Source organism: Passer domesticus, chromosome 17 (assembly GCF_036417665.1).
Source record: "Passer domesticus isolate bPasDom1 chromosome 17, bPasDom1.hap1, whole genome shotgun sequence".
Lineage (NCBI taxonomy): Eukaryota > Metazoa > Chordata > Aves > Passeriformes > Passeridae > Passer > Passer domesticus.
Genome location: NC_087490.1, coordinates 8153437 through 8168631, shown reverse-complemented (window position 1 = coordinate 8168631; position 15195 = coordinate 8153437). Strand labels below are relative to the sequence as shown.

Below are 15195 nucleotides of genomic sequence, written 5' to 3'. Positions count from 1 at the left end.
CCTAGAGGCATATGAGAACTGTATAAAAAAATAAACTCAATTTCTAAAAGGGCAGTAAGGCCCCATTGCCAAATAAAATACAAAACCAGCAGAAAAAATCCAAATGAAAAACAACCAATTAACCCTACCACCCCACCAAAAATGCTAGAGGGAAAAAAATAAGAAGAAGAGGCAGCAAACTTCCCCAGTATTGCAGGAAAGGGCTTTCCAGCTGTCTTCATGGATATCTTCCAAGAGAAACAAAATCCTGTGCAACAAACCTCCTTTTCCTTTGCAAATGGTCCTGCAGTACCATGGACAGTACAGCCACCATGAAGTGCTAATCTGACCTGGTCTGAGAACTTCTTTTTGCAAATGCAAACTGGAGCCAAACAGCACAAACACAGAAGCAGTAAGAGACCCCAGGATTAGGAGTCAAAGGCAAAAAAAAAATACAAAGTTCACCAGATCTCTACTAGAAAGGAGAATCCTTCCACAAGCTCCAAAGAGGAAGGGCCCTGCTCTCAACCATTCTGAAGCAGTACAGGGACACAGCAAGGTTTAATCCTTTGTACTACACACACATCATCATAACTACCAAAGCTACTCCTCATCCTGTGGCAAAAATGCCTTCACTTGGCCAAATTTACTACAGGAGTTACTGTACTGATAACTACTGCCTGTGCTGATGCCTCTGGATCAATAGCAAAGATTAATTTAGGCAACTGATTTCTACTAAGGACTAAGTGCACGGGTGAGCTGAGGAGAATTTGAATCATTGCTGCAGTGATAAAAACCTTCTTGAGGCAGTCAGCCCGTGCAGGCAGCAGTGTCTGTCACCCCCCACACTGCCACAGCACAGCAGGGCTGGCAGCATCTGCACCCTGCTTAGAAAGCAGTGCCACTTCTGCACCTGGCTTGGATTCCCAGCTGAGCACAGCTGCTGACTCAAGCACAGACATGGCAATTTCAGCAGCTCCCCAGGAACAAAATCCAGCAACACACTGGGAGCCCCAGAGAGCAGCCAGCTCTGTGCTGCCAGTCCTGTGAGCCACAGCTAACACAGCTTCTTTGCACAGAGCTGTCCTGGCTTTGCTCTGTGTCAGGAGCCTGCTGGGGGAGAGCAGGGCTTGTGCCAGGGCTGTGCCATTTTACAGGGGCTGCTCAGCCCAAGGGACAGAGACCCTGGTGCTGCAGCAGCCCCTTGGGCTTGTGGCTCTAACCTGCAGCCCAGGAGGCTGAGACTGAAGCAAAACCACAATAAAGAATCCCAGAAGCCAAGCACGTTCCTTTGTATCCTCGTCCACCAAATCTGGGTTATTTAAATGTGTTTCCAGACATTCCAAACAATGTGCTGTGAAACAGGTAACACTCTCCTGTAGTATTTTGGCATCCATAATCTCTGCCTGACAGAACCATTTTTAAGTAGCAGAAAGCTACTAAAACAGAAGCTCTTTTAAAAACCTTTTCCTTGGTTTAGTTTTCTTCATCATTGCCCATTCTCCCAGGATGACATGCAAATTACAGCTCATGTATTAAAAGCATAAATCAGACCGGTGGCAAGTGAAAGTGCTTCTAGAGAATGGCTCCATGGGAGGTGATACAAGGCTTAAGATATTCAGAAATCTATATTCTCACCTTCTCCAAAAACGTTTTGCTCATTTACTTCAACAACTCTTCAGCCCCCAAGAGAACTCTGTGTCCACAGTGCACATGATGACAAAGCAGAATCACTCTATTGTCTCCTCAGCTCTCTACCCTGCTGCTGCCCTCAGACTCTCCTTCAGAGCCAGTAATCAAGGACACATTTGAAGAAAAAAACCCAAACAAAACAACAAAAATATTAGGTCTTTTACCATTTGTCAGGGATTCTCAAGACCAGCCCATTTCTGCTGCATTGTTCCACTAAGGACTGCCCTCAACAGGGATACAAAACAATTCATGGCCCCAGGCTCATCCTTGGTTTGTGAAGATCCCTCAGAACAAGTCATCCAAGTAAATTAAACACAAACACAGAATTGTTCAGAAATGAAATGGCCTGACAAGTGCAGTGAGAGGGGCAGGGAACTGGTGTGAGAGCTCCTCTGGAACACCCATTCCACTGGATTGCCCACAAAAGGTGCTGCTGGACTGTCCTTCCATGCACAGCAAGGAGTCCAACTGAGCTAAACCAGTGAAATAAAAACTTAGTGTGAAGAACTGCAGAAAGCAAAGTCCCCTTCCCTCACTGTGGGAGGAGAACATCAAACCAGAGGGATAAGAGAGCAGAATTCAGCTCCAAAATATCACTTCTTTGAACACATAAAAATGCTCACAACTCACTTCATCTCGACCTACACCAGATCATGGGTGTGATGTCACTTCAAGAAATAAGGATTTAAAAGCCCAACAGATCAAACTGAGAAATAACCAACAGAACCAAGGTTGTCACCTTTATCCCTAGCAGCACTACAGTGTGTTTAAACTCAAAGTAAGCACAGATAAATCAGAGGGCCCTAGACCAAGCTGCATCATTGCTGCCTTCTGTTGAGTAAGTCAAGAAATCTCGGCTCAGGAGATGGCCTTACACTCTTTTAATCTCTACAGGACTTGCTGAGTAAGGAGTAAGTGCCAGTTGTGCTGTGTCTGGTCTTCAAAACTGTCTGGAGAACCTAGATATTCCAGAACAACTGAAAGGATAGAAACTCTAGGGCAGAAAGACTGTTTTTAATATGTTTGCACCTGCCCTGATGTCCTAGAAATGGGTTTTGCCTCCACTTGTGAAGCTTTCAGATATTCACAGGCATTTCCATGGCACCACAGCTATGAGTTTTAGGAAGAGCAGACACATCCAATTAGCATTTGGCTGGTTTAGCACTCTGCTCTCAGGAGAAAATGACTTTGGGTCACTGGGAGGGTTTCTCTGGCTTTCACTCTCAGGAACTCGAGGTGTCTTATTTCAGAGGGCAGTTTTGATCAATAGGACTCCAACAAGGTTGGAAGCTGCTCTGCTGTCACTGGCTCTTTTCCTTCCTGTTATCCAGAACATCACAAGCTTTTTTCATTTTCTACTTTTCTTTTTTCTGTCCTTCAGTGTGTTGTTTTAAACTAAATTATGGTAATGACTACCAAGAGAAACCCCACAAACAACAATAATAAAAAAGTATGCCAAGTATGCTAAGAAAGAGAAGCTGAGTGCCCATTAGTAAAGTTAGAGAGAAGCATTAAAAAAAAGGCAGATTTGTTAAACGTGACTCATTTATTTTTCCTTCCTTTCATAAATCTTAGTATTTCCTTGGATAAATGCCACACATTCAGTTCATTCTAAAATGATGCTTCTGGTTTAAGTGCTACCTGCCTTTATTAACTAAAAGATCAAACAAACAATGAAACCCCTAAACTCAAAAACCAGCTTCACCTCTTTCCATCAAGAGTATTAAGTCAAAGCCAGGTCTTCTAATCCTCTAAACCTGTGCAGTGGCTGTAGGTGTGCACTCCTCTCTGGGAAGATGACAGACCCATATTTGCTTTTCCCATTCCAGCTAAATGTACAAAGAAATGGAAAGATACTGAACCAGAATACAGCTGAAAAGGCAACAAAAACAACATCAGGCAAAGGTTTCCTTTCTGCCTCTGTAAACACTGCTTTTAATCTCATATGGTAAAAATGATTCAAGTTCCACACAAATGAGTCAATGATAAAATTACCACATAATTTTTTTTTCCTGTCAAAATAAGCTTTCTTCCCAGCTACAAAGGCAAAAAGCTGAAACATTACATAAAATAGTTACCACTATATGAAACACAGAGTACAGGGAAAGACTTTAAAATCACTGATGTGCTGCTGGAATGGAGACATATTTTTTTGCATTTGTCAATGTTTTTCAGACCTGAGTGCAATTTTGTCTGTTCTACAAAAGAGAGCTGCTCTCTTTTTTTAACTAAACTTTTAGAACTTTTCTTCCTAAAGTGCCTAAATAGAGTAATTCTATTTCAAATTTACCTTATATTTATATAGGGACTATCCAAATATTGGCTCATTATTTTTTTCTTCTGTTGTTTTGGGGAATAAAACCTTGACCTTCCTGAAAGCACTGATTGTGAGTTCCCTCAGCTGCAAAAATCAATACTAACACAACCAAAACAAGTGTGATGGGGAAATTGGTCTGTTGGACTTGACCATCACTTTGCAATACTAGGTCAGCCCTGTAGCAATGGTTACTTACCCAAGCTTGAGAAAATGACCCAGCAGAAAAGAAAACACTGTGTAGTAAACCAAGAAATGGTAGCCTAACTTAAAATAAAAAAAAAAGAGTCAGCATTTTTCCCTCCTGCCTGCATGATAACCAATCTTGCACTTTTTCAGAAATGTCCTCAAAATGAGACCACATGAAGAAAAGCCCATCACCAGAAGGAAACCCCACGGCTGAGAGCAGAGCCCACATGTGAGCTGGTATTTCTGCAGATGTTGTGGTGCTAATTTTGCCAGATTTATGTTAGCAGCAGACCATAATCACATAAAATAGAAATGGTTATAAAATGTTTGGGTATGAAAAAGTGCAGTTTCATTGGTACAAGGCTGCAGTCACACTAAATGTGACCTGTGCATGTGTGGCTTTACCTCTCTCCTCTGCCAGGGGACTGTTCTTCAGCTGAGAGCTGCCAGCTGTAAAAACTTCTTGTGACAATGTGGACGTGTGATGTGGACATTTACATGACTCTCTTGCAGCCTGTTCCCAACCCTTACTTTCTAACATGGAAATTTGGGCCCATTTTCAGCCAGTCCAGAGTGTATGAAGAATAAACTGCCCTTTTTAAAATACTACTGTAACTTTTACCTATGCAGATTGCCAGGCTGAATTTTAAATGCAATCACTTGGCTTCCAGTGCACTCTAAAAATCAGGAGCCCCAGTCAGCAGGAATCAGAACTCTGCACCCAGGACCTGCTATTTCCATCATTTTAAGCCTCTGTGCTGCAATTATGTGAATTGTCCATTTTTTCCCCCAGCCTCCTCCATGAAATGCATATGTAATGTAAACCCCATTTATCACACTGGAAATTGCTATTGCATTTAATCTTCCCAAAGAGACCAAAATCAAATTATGATGTGTAACGAATGATAACCTGTCAAATTCAAGGGAATACTCCCAGCTTATCCCTCCACATCTAAAATATTACAGGTCAAAGGGGTCCAGTATAGAAGACATGGGTAGGAAGACATGATGTGAGAATACATAATGAGAAGATGAAAGCTCTCTAAATCTTTGCAGATTGAATGAAATCTAATTACATGCTGTATTGATTGTTGTGTATTACTGGAAAGAGACAGTGAAAAGGGAAAAAGGCAATTAGACTGAAATTGTAGTCTGACCTTCAATTGCTTTTGTCATGAAAGGTTATGCTCTACTTGGGGCATCAAAAATTCTTTATGCTTTATGGTGAATCATTAGCAACAGACTTAGATACAAAACTGATTAGGGGAAAAAGATCAGTCAGTTCAATAATTTTTAATTTTTTCCCCTTTAGAAAAAAGTAAAGGCATAGGAAGAAAATACAAAGTGTTATCATTATGACATTTAATGAATTGCTACCAAGTCTAGCTGGTATGAGTTCTGTGCTGAATGACAATAAAATATATCCATCAATAGCAACACCATAGCAAAAATAATAAAAAAGAATTTATATGGATTGCTAAACTAGGTCTATAATAACTCTTTTTTTCAAAATAAACATTGCACCCAAGGTCAAACATCAGAAGGTAATACAAAGTCTCACCAAGAAAATTCCACTGACACGTTTCATTGCTTTCCTTTCCCTCTACATGTTCTATTCATTTGCTTCCACCCAACCCAGCAGCAGCTGAGGGAAAAGAAAGCTTTCAGAAATACTATTTTTCCCAAGTTGATAAAAAACCAGAGCACGAGCCAAACGAAAACTATTGTTTGGGTGTATGTCTGCATGACTCTGCAGGGAATCATGGCAATTCTCATTCATCCTGTTCTAAAAACTCTTGTTCTGCCAAAGATAATGGCAAGGACCAGCTTTCTCCTGGCTTTCATCTATGGTCCTCTTGAGTTCTGCACACACCTCCACAGGCACTGCACTCACTGATTTCATTCAGACTGAAAAGTTAATGAGTTCTCAAGTGATCAGCTTTGGGTTGCCTCTTCATACATTTGTAATGTTACTGCCTGTGTTTCTTTTCCTTGCAGAAGGTACTCACTCCTAAATAACATTTCCTTGATTGTATGTAAACAAATATGTGTGACAGAAACAAAATTCTGTGCAGCTGCAAGGCTGGTCTCTCACAGAGTGGCTTTTTATTGCTCTGGATCATCAACAGAGTCCCTAGAAAATCCAGGTAAGTTTTATGACTTCAGGTCTCATCTGAATAGAAGAGAAAAAGAAAATAAAAGAACACTGAGATATTACCAAAAATATACTTAATAGGTAGCTCTAAATTTGCTGATCTCAAGGAGAAAGGACCAAGAGCAGAAAACTGAAGTACTGGGCTGGGCTGACCTGCTGCATTGATAGCATTGAGCTGGACTCAGCCTCCTGGAGCTTTGAGGGGTTCTGGGTATGCAATAAACTCATATTCCTCCTGAATAAAACCTGTCTACCTGTATCTGTCTCTCCACATGGAAGAGACTTGGACCCACCCTATGAAGAAGTGACATCCAAGACAGCCTCAGGCAGCTCTCTGACCTTGTGATCATGTGCAGGGCTGAGGATCCTGACTCAACACTGAGGTGAAGCTGCAGAGCACAGAGTGTTGGTGTCACAGCAGCCCTGGTGTGTGACACAGCACAGCCCTGTCACACAGGCTCCCCTGCATCCCACTGATGCCCATTAATGACGTAAATCATGACTCATGCTATTACAAACAGAACAGCAGCCAGCCAAACCCAAATACAGATCCTTGGTCCTGATTTCACTTGCAGAGATGCAACTCTGATGATTTCAGTGGAGCACCTCCTAATTTCTTAGGACTTTTTGTTGAAGCATGATGGGGGGGAAAAAGTCTTTTTTTCAGAATGATGATGAAAGAATTAATCTATGTTAACGTACCACTGTGTAATAATAAGAAACTCAACAATCAGAGAAAAATTAAGGGGAAATTAACAGGAAATTTGATCAGCTGAGCTTGAAAAACTTTCTGTATTTTCCTGTATAAGAACTTCCAGGGAAAGAAAACCATCTGCGGTGTTTGATATGACCTGAAGAAGAACGTAAAACTAAGTTCAAGTCATTTCACCATGAAGATTCATATCCAATAAACTGAATTTAAAAAGATGAGGAAAACAGCTCCCAAAGAGAGGCATGCTTCACAGAGAACTTCCAGTCATTGCGTGCAATGGTGCCTGCCTAGCACGGTAAGGACTCTGCTGATTCTCCAGGGGATGCTGTGCTGAGCTGAACACAGCACAGGGAAATCCTTCCCAAAGTCTTCCCTCTGAAGAACACCAAGAACAAATCTATTTGGGCGAGAAAACCCCATTCATTGAGCTGTGATGGAAATATCTTGCATAACAATCTAATCTAGTTTGGGAACTTTGTGGCTTGGTGGAATTCATGAGAACGATTTTCCTCTTAAATCCTACATTCTTCAGAACTATTCCAAAATATGGTTAGAAAACACAGCTGTTGACACTTTCCTTCTAATTCCTGAATGTGTGGGTTTGGGACTAACACCTCTCTCCCTCTTTCTGCCCTGTTTATCCAGAGGAGAGCGTGAGGGGATGCCTGGTCCCTAACACTTGCTAGCACAAACTACATATTGCTGTAACAGCCAAACTTACTTAGATTTATACATTCATTCACAAAGTAGTAATAGGAAATGTACTTTATGCTACCCTCCTATTTGTCTGCATTTTGAGGCTACAGTAGCCCTGCATAAATCAATGTTACAAGTAGGATTTCCACAAGCAGCCTAGAAGCACATATTAAACACATTTACACTGAAAATTCTATTTGCTGTGAAACACTAAATGTTACATTTATATTACAATCTCATGCAAAAGTTCACTCCTCCAGCCTTTTCTTGTCCAAAACACTGCTGTATTTAATTACGTACTTATTCCTCTGATGTCTCACACTTAGAACTTTACGAATCTATGCAGATACAAATGCAGTCATTTTGAAGAATGAGTTTCTATATGAAATGTTACCTGTCCTATAACAACTGGCTAACGATGCTTAGCCTGTTTTAACTACTGTGGAAGGGTTCTTTGCTTACCTAACACTATTTTTCAAGGCTGGTGAATTAGAATGGTAAGTCATAAAAAGAACTGGTGGATGCTTCCCCTCCTCATCAATGACAATAACAAATTTAAATGGCAAAATCATTAAGGAAACATATGGGTGCTATGTTTAAACAGACCATTAATAGTGCACAATGTAAGAACTCAGCAGAATGTTTTTAAAGTAGTTCCAAAACCAAGTATATGACTTCCAGCTATAATCTAACACTGTATTTGCTATACAAACAACTTCCTATGCAGAGTTAATATATCCAGACAAACTGTAAAACCTGGTACAGTTTGTAGGGACTTCCTCTGATCCCGAAACCCCTGAACTGCAGCCTCCTGAACTTTGCATCTATTGAGGAAGTCCTGACTTTGGACCAAGAGTTGGCAGAGAGGCAGGGTGGCGGTGGGAGGCTCGACAAACCCCTCCAGCAAACCCTGCATCACCTCCTGCCCTCGGTTTGCAGCGCTGGGGTCGGAGCGAGCGGTGCCCGGGCTCCCCTCCCCGGCACGGGGACACTTCGGGGGCTCCTGCCCATCCTGCAGCACCCTCCCGGGGCACAGGACACCCCCTCTCCGCCCCTCGTACCATTGAGCTGGTTGTAGACCACTTCCTCCAGGTGGTCCAGGCGCTGCAGGATGGACTCCCTGTCGGCCAGGCTGCCCACCTTGGCGCCGCGGCTCCTGGCCCGGCGCTCCGCGCTCCGGACGATCTGCACCAGCTCCTGGGAGCGGTCCTGGATCCTGCAGTACACGGAGAAGAGGATGATGCCCACGAAGACCAAGATGTTCACCGTCAACAAAGTTTTGATTTTCCGTGCCACCGCCATGGGAGCCGCGGGCGCGGTGGCGGGGGGCGCATCCAGGCGCGGCGAGCGGCGGCCCCGCGGCCACCCGGCGAGGGGCGCGCCCGGGGCGCGGAGCGGAGCCGGGCGGAGCGGAGCCGAGGGCAGCGGAGCCAGCAGAGAGCGGGAGCGGAGCGGAGGAGAGCGGAGCTGTCCTTCAGCACCGCCGCCCCGCGCCCGCCGTCGCCCCGCGGGGCCCGCGCCGCGGCGGGCAGGGCGGCATGGAGCTCTGCTGCTCCGCCGAGCCTCCTCCTCCTCTTCCTCCTCCTCCTCCTCCTCCTCCTCCTGCTGCTGCTGCTGCTGCTGCTCCGGCGGCTCCCGCCCGCCCGCCCTCGCTCGCTGTCCGCCGCCCCAAACGCAGAGCGCCGGTGCGCGGTGACGTGCTCGGGGGATCTCATCGGCATGCACACGGCGGAGCCGCACACGGCGGAGCCGCGCCCGCCCCGCGCCCTGCCCAGCGGCCCCGCCGCGCCCAAGGGGCCATCTTACCGCCGCTGCCCCCCCGGAGAGCCCGCACTGCCCGCGGGCACCGGCCCAGGGTGAAGGTGTCCTTGGAGGGGAGCGATGCCCCACCCGTCTCAGCGGTGGAGATGAGGTGAAGCAAGTTCGCACGCTCCCCGGCAAGAGGGAGAGCTGGTAGCGCGCTCGGCTCCGTGGGTTTCCCCAGCAGCCCGAGTACGGCAATGGTTTGGGATCCTGCATGGAAATGACATGGTTGGGACCACATCCACAGGCAAGAGAAGTTCTTGCCAAGCATCCATAGAAAAATGGGCTCATAAAATAGTTTAGGTTGGCAGAAATGTTTAAAAGCCCATCTGCTCCAAGCCCTCTGCAATGAGCAGGGACATCTTCAACTAGATCAGGCTGCTCTGTCTGAACTGACCTCTAATGTTTCCAGGGATGGGGCATCCATCGCCTCTCTGGGCAACTTATGACAGCATTTTATCAACCTCATCAGAAAATATTTATTCTTTATATCTAGTCGAAATTGATAATCTCTCAGGTCAAAATCATTAATCTCAATACCTATGGACATTAAATACTCCTTTTCAACAACTTCTCCATCATGTTCACACTGATGCTCCTTTTATACAAAAAGATATACCCATCTCACTTAGAGGGTTGCATACCATAGGATGTATCCTGGTGCTGGGAATTTTTCTCCTTCCATCCTTCCTTCGTGGTTTCAGGAGCTGCCAGCTCAAAGTCTAGCAAAGGTTACAACCTCCCCAAGTTCATTGAAACTTGGCAAGTCCTGCCCAGGGTTCCCTGATAAATTCTCCACTGCTGGTCCTGCTTCTGACCCTCCTGCTGCTCACCTTCTGCAAGGCCCCTGAGGGTGCAGTTTCTTTGAGAAGATGTGTTTCTGTCCTAGAGGAATTTTCTTCTCCCCTGGTCTTCTGAGGATCACCAGTGAGATCTGTGTTGAGCAGAAAAGACCTAAACTGGAGTTTCACCATCATCTCATCTTATCCCTGGAAGAAGATACCAAAAGTTTCTGCAGTGTCATCTCTTCCAAGTATGGAAATATGTACATGATTTAGTTATTTCCTGCATTACTGAATTCTTAAATACAAATAATGCCTAGGTGCAGTATGAGATCTTTCACTCAAGCTGCAGCAAATATCTCTTAGTCACTCAGCAGAAGCAGCTCAGCATCTGAAATTTTCCGGTGCTTTGATTATTTCAGTAGTATTCTTATTGCAAATCACTCACAGCATTACATTTTCCTAGCATATCACAATTTGGTTTAAGAAAATATTGAACTAATGCTCAAGTGCAGCTTATTTGACGGCTCCACAGCATTTAATATATTATAGCAACACCTGCTGGTCTTGATATGGTTAAGAATCTGTTACATCCCTATTTCCATTATAAACTCCAAGTTCACAAGCTGGCCACAAAAATTCAGATTGGATTCTGACATGAGTTTATAGTTTGTCCCAAGGCTTGTAAAACACCTTCAACATTCTCAGAGAATTTACCAAGTTTTGATGAGGATTTTTTGCACCATTGCAGTTTTAAACTGGCTTTCACAGACATGATTTCATCCATGACTGGCTTAGCTAAAGGAAACCACTTTTTGACCTAAGTAAATTTCTTAAATGGTCAGCTTAAAATATTCTCATATTCTTCTGTACACACCACAGACTGTGTTCACAAGGCTGAAACCTCACCCAATATCACTCAAATAATAGCTAGCTCATGTAGCTCGCTGTTCCTTCACACAACTCAAAGCAAGTTGCAAAAGACACACCAGAGCTGACTGAAGGACAGCAGAAGTGTTTCTGGACAAATTTCATTATGAAATTATATATTTTATTTTTTCCTTGGAACCAAAAAAAAAGGCACTATAATATTTTCACATGAACAACACTTGAGCTGAAGCCACTGTTTCCTGCCCAAAAGGGTCAAGTTTCAATTTTAATTCCCACAGAAAAGACTTATGTTGCCAAAAGAAAATTTTATCAAAATCACTGTATGTAACAGCTGGATTTCAGTGAAAATGCTTTAGCTGCAGCCAAAGGAATCAGCTCTGATTGCTGATCCATCCTACAAATGGAGACCATGGGAAGGCATTGGTAGCTGTTCCCAATCAATGGACCAAGCCAGAGGCTATGCTGGGATTCCATTCCAAACCACAAATCCAGTTTCTCTCTCTCTCACACTGATTTTCACTCCTGTCCATCTCCATAGGGCTCCTGTTTCCATTCATCATTGAAGATGGATCAGGAAGATGCTGTAAAGGCACACCAAGCCCCCGTGCATTCAAATGGCAGCCTGCAGGTGATCACCCATCCCTGTGCTCAGCCAAAGGGAACACCTGGGTGAAGGACACCTGGCTGCAGGTGAAGCTGGTGTCAAACGGCCAGAGGTAAGGACTCTGAAATTCCAGGCAGCACTCTGAAATATCCATCTGCCACAAGCATCTCCCCAAAAGCAGCAAAGGTTCATTGCCTTGGGGCACTTCTGAGCTGCTACTGGGCTGTCAAATAGCTGAGGCTGTAATGGTAACAGCAACATGTACAACCAAACCTTGCTGTTGTCTGAGGCTCTTCTTGAAGCTGTGCTTGGTCTTGTGCAACGTTGGCCTTACAACATTTATATTTGCTTCTGTCGACTCGTGGTTACTGCAGAATGTTCCATCTTGGCATGAGGATGCTGGTTCAGAGGAGAACTTCAGCTGCTTCTGCATTTAAAATCCTGTTTGACTTAGCTACTGAGCTATGAGACAGAAAATTTCACTTAAAACAACAGGGAACAAAAATATTTTGAAAATAACTTTACTAACACCATTTTTACAGCCATTATGTACAGAGCCTATCCTGCAGCTCCTCAAGGCAGCAGACTCTAAGTCGATGTGAACCCAGTGCATTTGGAGCTACAAACCTCAACCAACACACAATTTTTTTTAGCCAGCTACTGAAATCTGTGGATTGTACAACAACTGAGTATGATCAACATACCTACCATCATCTGGACAGTTCTCATGTTGACTTTTCCCAAAAAGGGCTCAGAAAAAAATTTTAAAAGAGACATGTGGAAGTGCCATCCCTACAGCAGAACCCTTGGAGGCACCATGCCTTCAGTCCCAGGTGTGGTGGGTACATGCTCAGATAACCAGTGGGTTTCAATGTTCTATGAGGTGTTTTATGTTGAGTTTCATTTTAAATAAGATAAAGGAACTAGCTAAAGAAACAAAAAAGTAAGATTTTACTTTTGAGAAAAGGCAAGAAGAGGCTGATTAAAAAGTTGCTTGAAAGTTTTTTGAATTTTAAAAAGCCTAGGCTGAAAAAAAGTATTGAATTCAAGTTAATAACCATAAAATCATTCCCAACCACTTTTCCAAAAGGACAAGATTGATTTACCATTTCTAAAGAGACATACCTTTCTGATCATCCTACTGCATGATATGAGACATTTGCAGGAATGAATAATGTGTAGAAGGGAAGACTTTGATGTTTCAAGTATTTGAACACTAGGCTTTAAAGAAAGAAAAAGACACCACAGACAAAATATTATGCCAGTGATGATCTCCACTGCAGATTCCAGCTGTAGTTACTCACACACAGACATCACCCACCACTTTCCCAGTGAAAACCCAAGTGCATTTGCTAGGACCTTGCTTAGATTTTTAACACAGCTTGATATTTTTCTACTTAATTTTCTACTTTTCTACTTGTTTAGAAGAAAACAAAAAGCAAAAGCAGCCAGCAGAGTCTCAGATCTGTTGAACACTCAGACACACAGAGCTGAGGCCCTCACCCTGTTGCAAAGAGGCACTGCAGCCCCTCAGATACTGAGTTGCCTTAAAATCTGAACACACATTTCAGAAATTATATATATATATATATGTAATATATGTGTAGCCTTTTAATTTTGGCCGTATTAGTCCCTTAATAAGATTACACAGAAGTTTCATAAATGGAATTTGGGATGCTTCCTCTAAAACTGCAGCAATTCCCTCTTGCACATGGGACAGTTCTTCTAATGCACAGTTCATGCTGTGTGCTACCACCTGTGGCTGTGACACAAACATGCACTTCTTTTATATTCTTCCTGTAGCATTAAAGCTACAGGTTGACCCTGCAGAGTGAATTTATAATAGACAGCACAATTGCCAGCAGATCTGCTGCTTTCAAGCCTGGGAGATTGTGCTGATGACCACTCTGTAGTAAAAGCGTGCGGATAAAACTCAACAATTATCCAAACGTGCATTAAAACCCACAATAAACCTGTCATTGTGAAACCAGATTATAAATAATGCCAAGACTAAAATATTCAACCCACATACTAACATTTTACAAAGCCCTAATTAATAAACATTAGAGCTCTCACCCATTTTAATAAGAATTGAGCAGAGCTGCCTTTTTAAAATCCAACTGCATAGTCCTCCATCCATTTCCTATTATTATCTCCTACTGTAATTCCTGAATAGGTGCTTGTTTGCTAAGAGAGGATTATCACCATTCACCATCATCAAAAATTTCTTGTAGGGACTTAGATTTACCATGCAACAAGAGAAAAAGCATCTTTGAGGACCTTGTCTCCCCCAGATGGCAGGGAGGCTCAGCCCTCAGAACAGGGAAGGTGGCTGGGACCTGCCTGGCAGCTGCTGCACTGGGATTCCAAGCTGCAGACTGATGGTTTTGATCATCCCATAACTTACTGCAAGGAATTTCAGAGTTGCTGTGATAAGATAGAGACTCACACTGGAAATAAATCAGGGAAGCTTTCAAGGACGGCTTCTATGTTTATGAGAATTGCAATAAAGAAAATAAATGTGCAAGAGATATATAAATGTAATTTAATATCCAGCTATTACAGATATAGAAATTACCTCATTATACTCCTTGAAATCCATCTTTACTTATTCCTGATGCCAGAAAACTTACAAAGCCCTAAACAATGGCTAAGCTGTTAGCATGCTGAGACTTCTACTTTTCACACTGTCCAACATTATCTTCTGGTTCTGCATGTTCCTTCTGCTGCTCTCAGGCACTGCACAGACTTTAAAACAGAGACTGCTTTTTGATAGGGCTTTTTTTTTTTTTCAAAAAAGGGTTAATGAATGATGCTCCTAATTCCAAGAGAATATTAATTTTCAACTCTGTCTGTGACATGTGTGGATTACAATCCTCAGCTCCTTCTTGGAATCCATTTGTCTCATTTCCACTTCTACTCTTAAACAGCCAACCTTATGGTAGCACAATTTCCTGTCAGCTCTTTCATTAGCCTTTGATCAGATATTATTTTAGGAAACCTGTCCTGATCAAGTTTCCTATTCCAGCATGTTTCTAATACAGCAGTGCTGCCTTTGGGGAGAAGCCTGTTCTGGGAGGGAGGGAGGGAGGGAGGGAGGGAGGGAGGAAGGAAGGGAGGAAGGGAGGAAGGGAGGAAGGGAGGAAGGGAGGAAGGGAGGAAGGGAGGAAGGAAGGGAGGAAGGAAGGAAGGAAGGAAGGAAGGAAGGAAGGAAGGAAGGAAGGAAGGAAGGAAGGAAGGAAGGAAGGAAGGAAGGAAGGAAGGAAGGAAGGAAGGAAGGAAGGAAGGAAGGAAGGAAGGAAGGAAGGAAGGAAGGAAGGAAGGAAGGAAGGAAGGAAGGAAGGAAGGAAGGAAGGAAGGAAGGAAGGAAGGAAGGAA

At 43.4% G+C, this 15195-nt stretch overlaps 1 protein-coding gene and 1 long non-coding RNA gene across 5 annotated transcripts in view; both read right to left on the bottom strand.

The window, feature by feature from the left end:
• GALNT9 (polypeptide N-acetylgalactosaminyltransferase 9) overlaps positions 1-9354 on the bottom strand; it is a 129330-nt gene extending 119976 nt beyond the window's left edge. Inside the window, exon 1 of one of the 2 annotated variants that reach the window (XM_064392127.1) lies at positions 8799-9354. In XM_064392127.1, coding sequence (XP_064248197.1) covers positions 8799-9039 — 241 coding nt within the window. In that variant the 5' untranslated portion in view covers positions 9040-9354. The remainder of the gene's footprint in view (positions 1-8798) is intronic. The other variant, XM_064392128.1, reaches the window with a different exon arrangement.
• A 200-nt stretch (positions 9355-9554) lies between these two features.
• LOC135282685 (uncharacterized) overlaps positions 9555-15195 on the bottom strand; it is a 202441-nt gene continuing 196800 nt past the window's right edge. For 2 of the 3 annotated variants that reach the window (XR_010348748.1, XR_010348747.1), the window contains 2 exons: positions 12091-12279; positions 10059-10529 (listed from right to left, as the gene is read on the bottom strand). This is a non-coding gene — a long non-coding RNA (uncharacterized LOC135282685). Of the gene's footprint in view, positions 9751-10058; positions 10530-12090; positions 12280-15195 lie in introns of those variants that run through there. The other variant, XR_010348749.1, reaches the window with a different exon arrangement.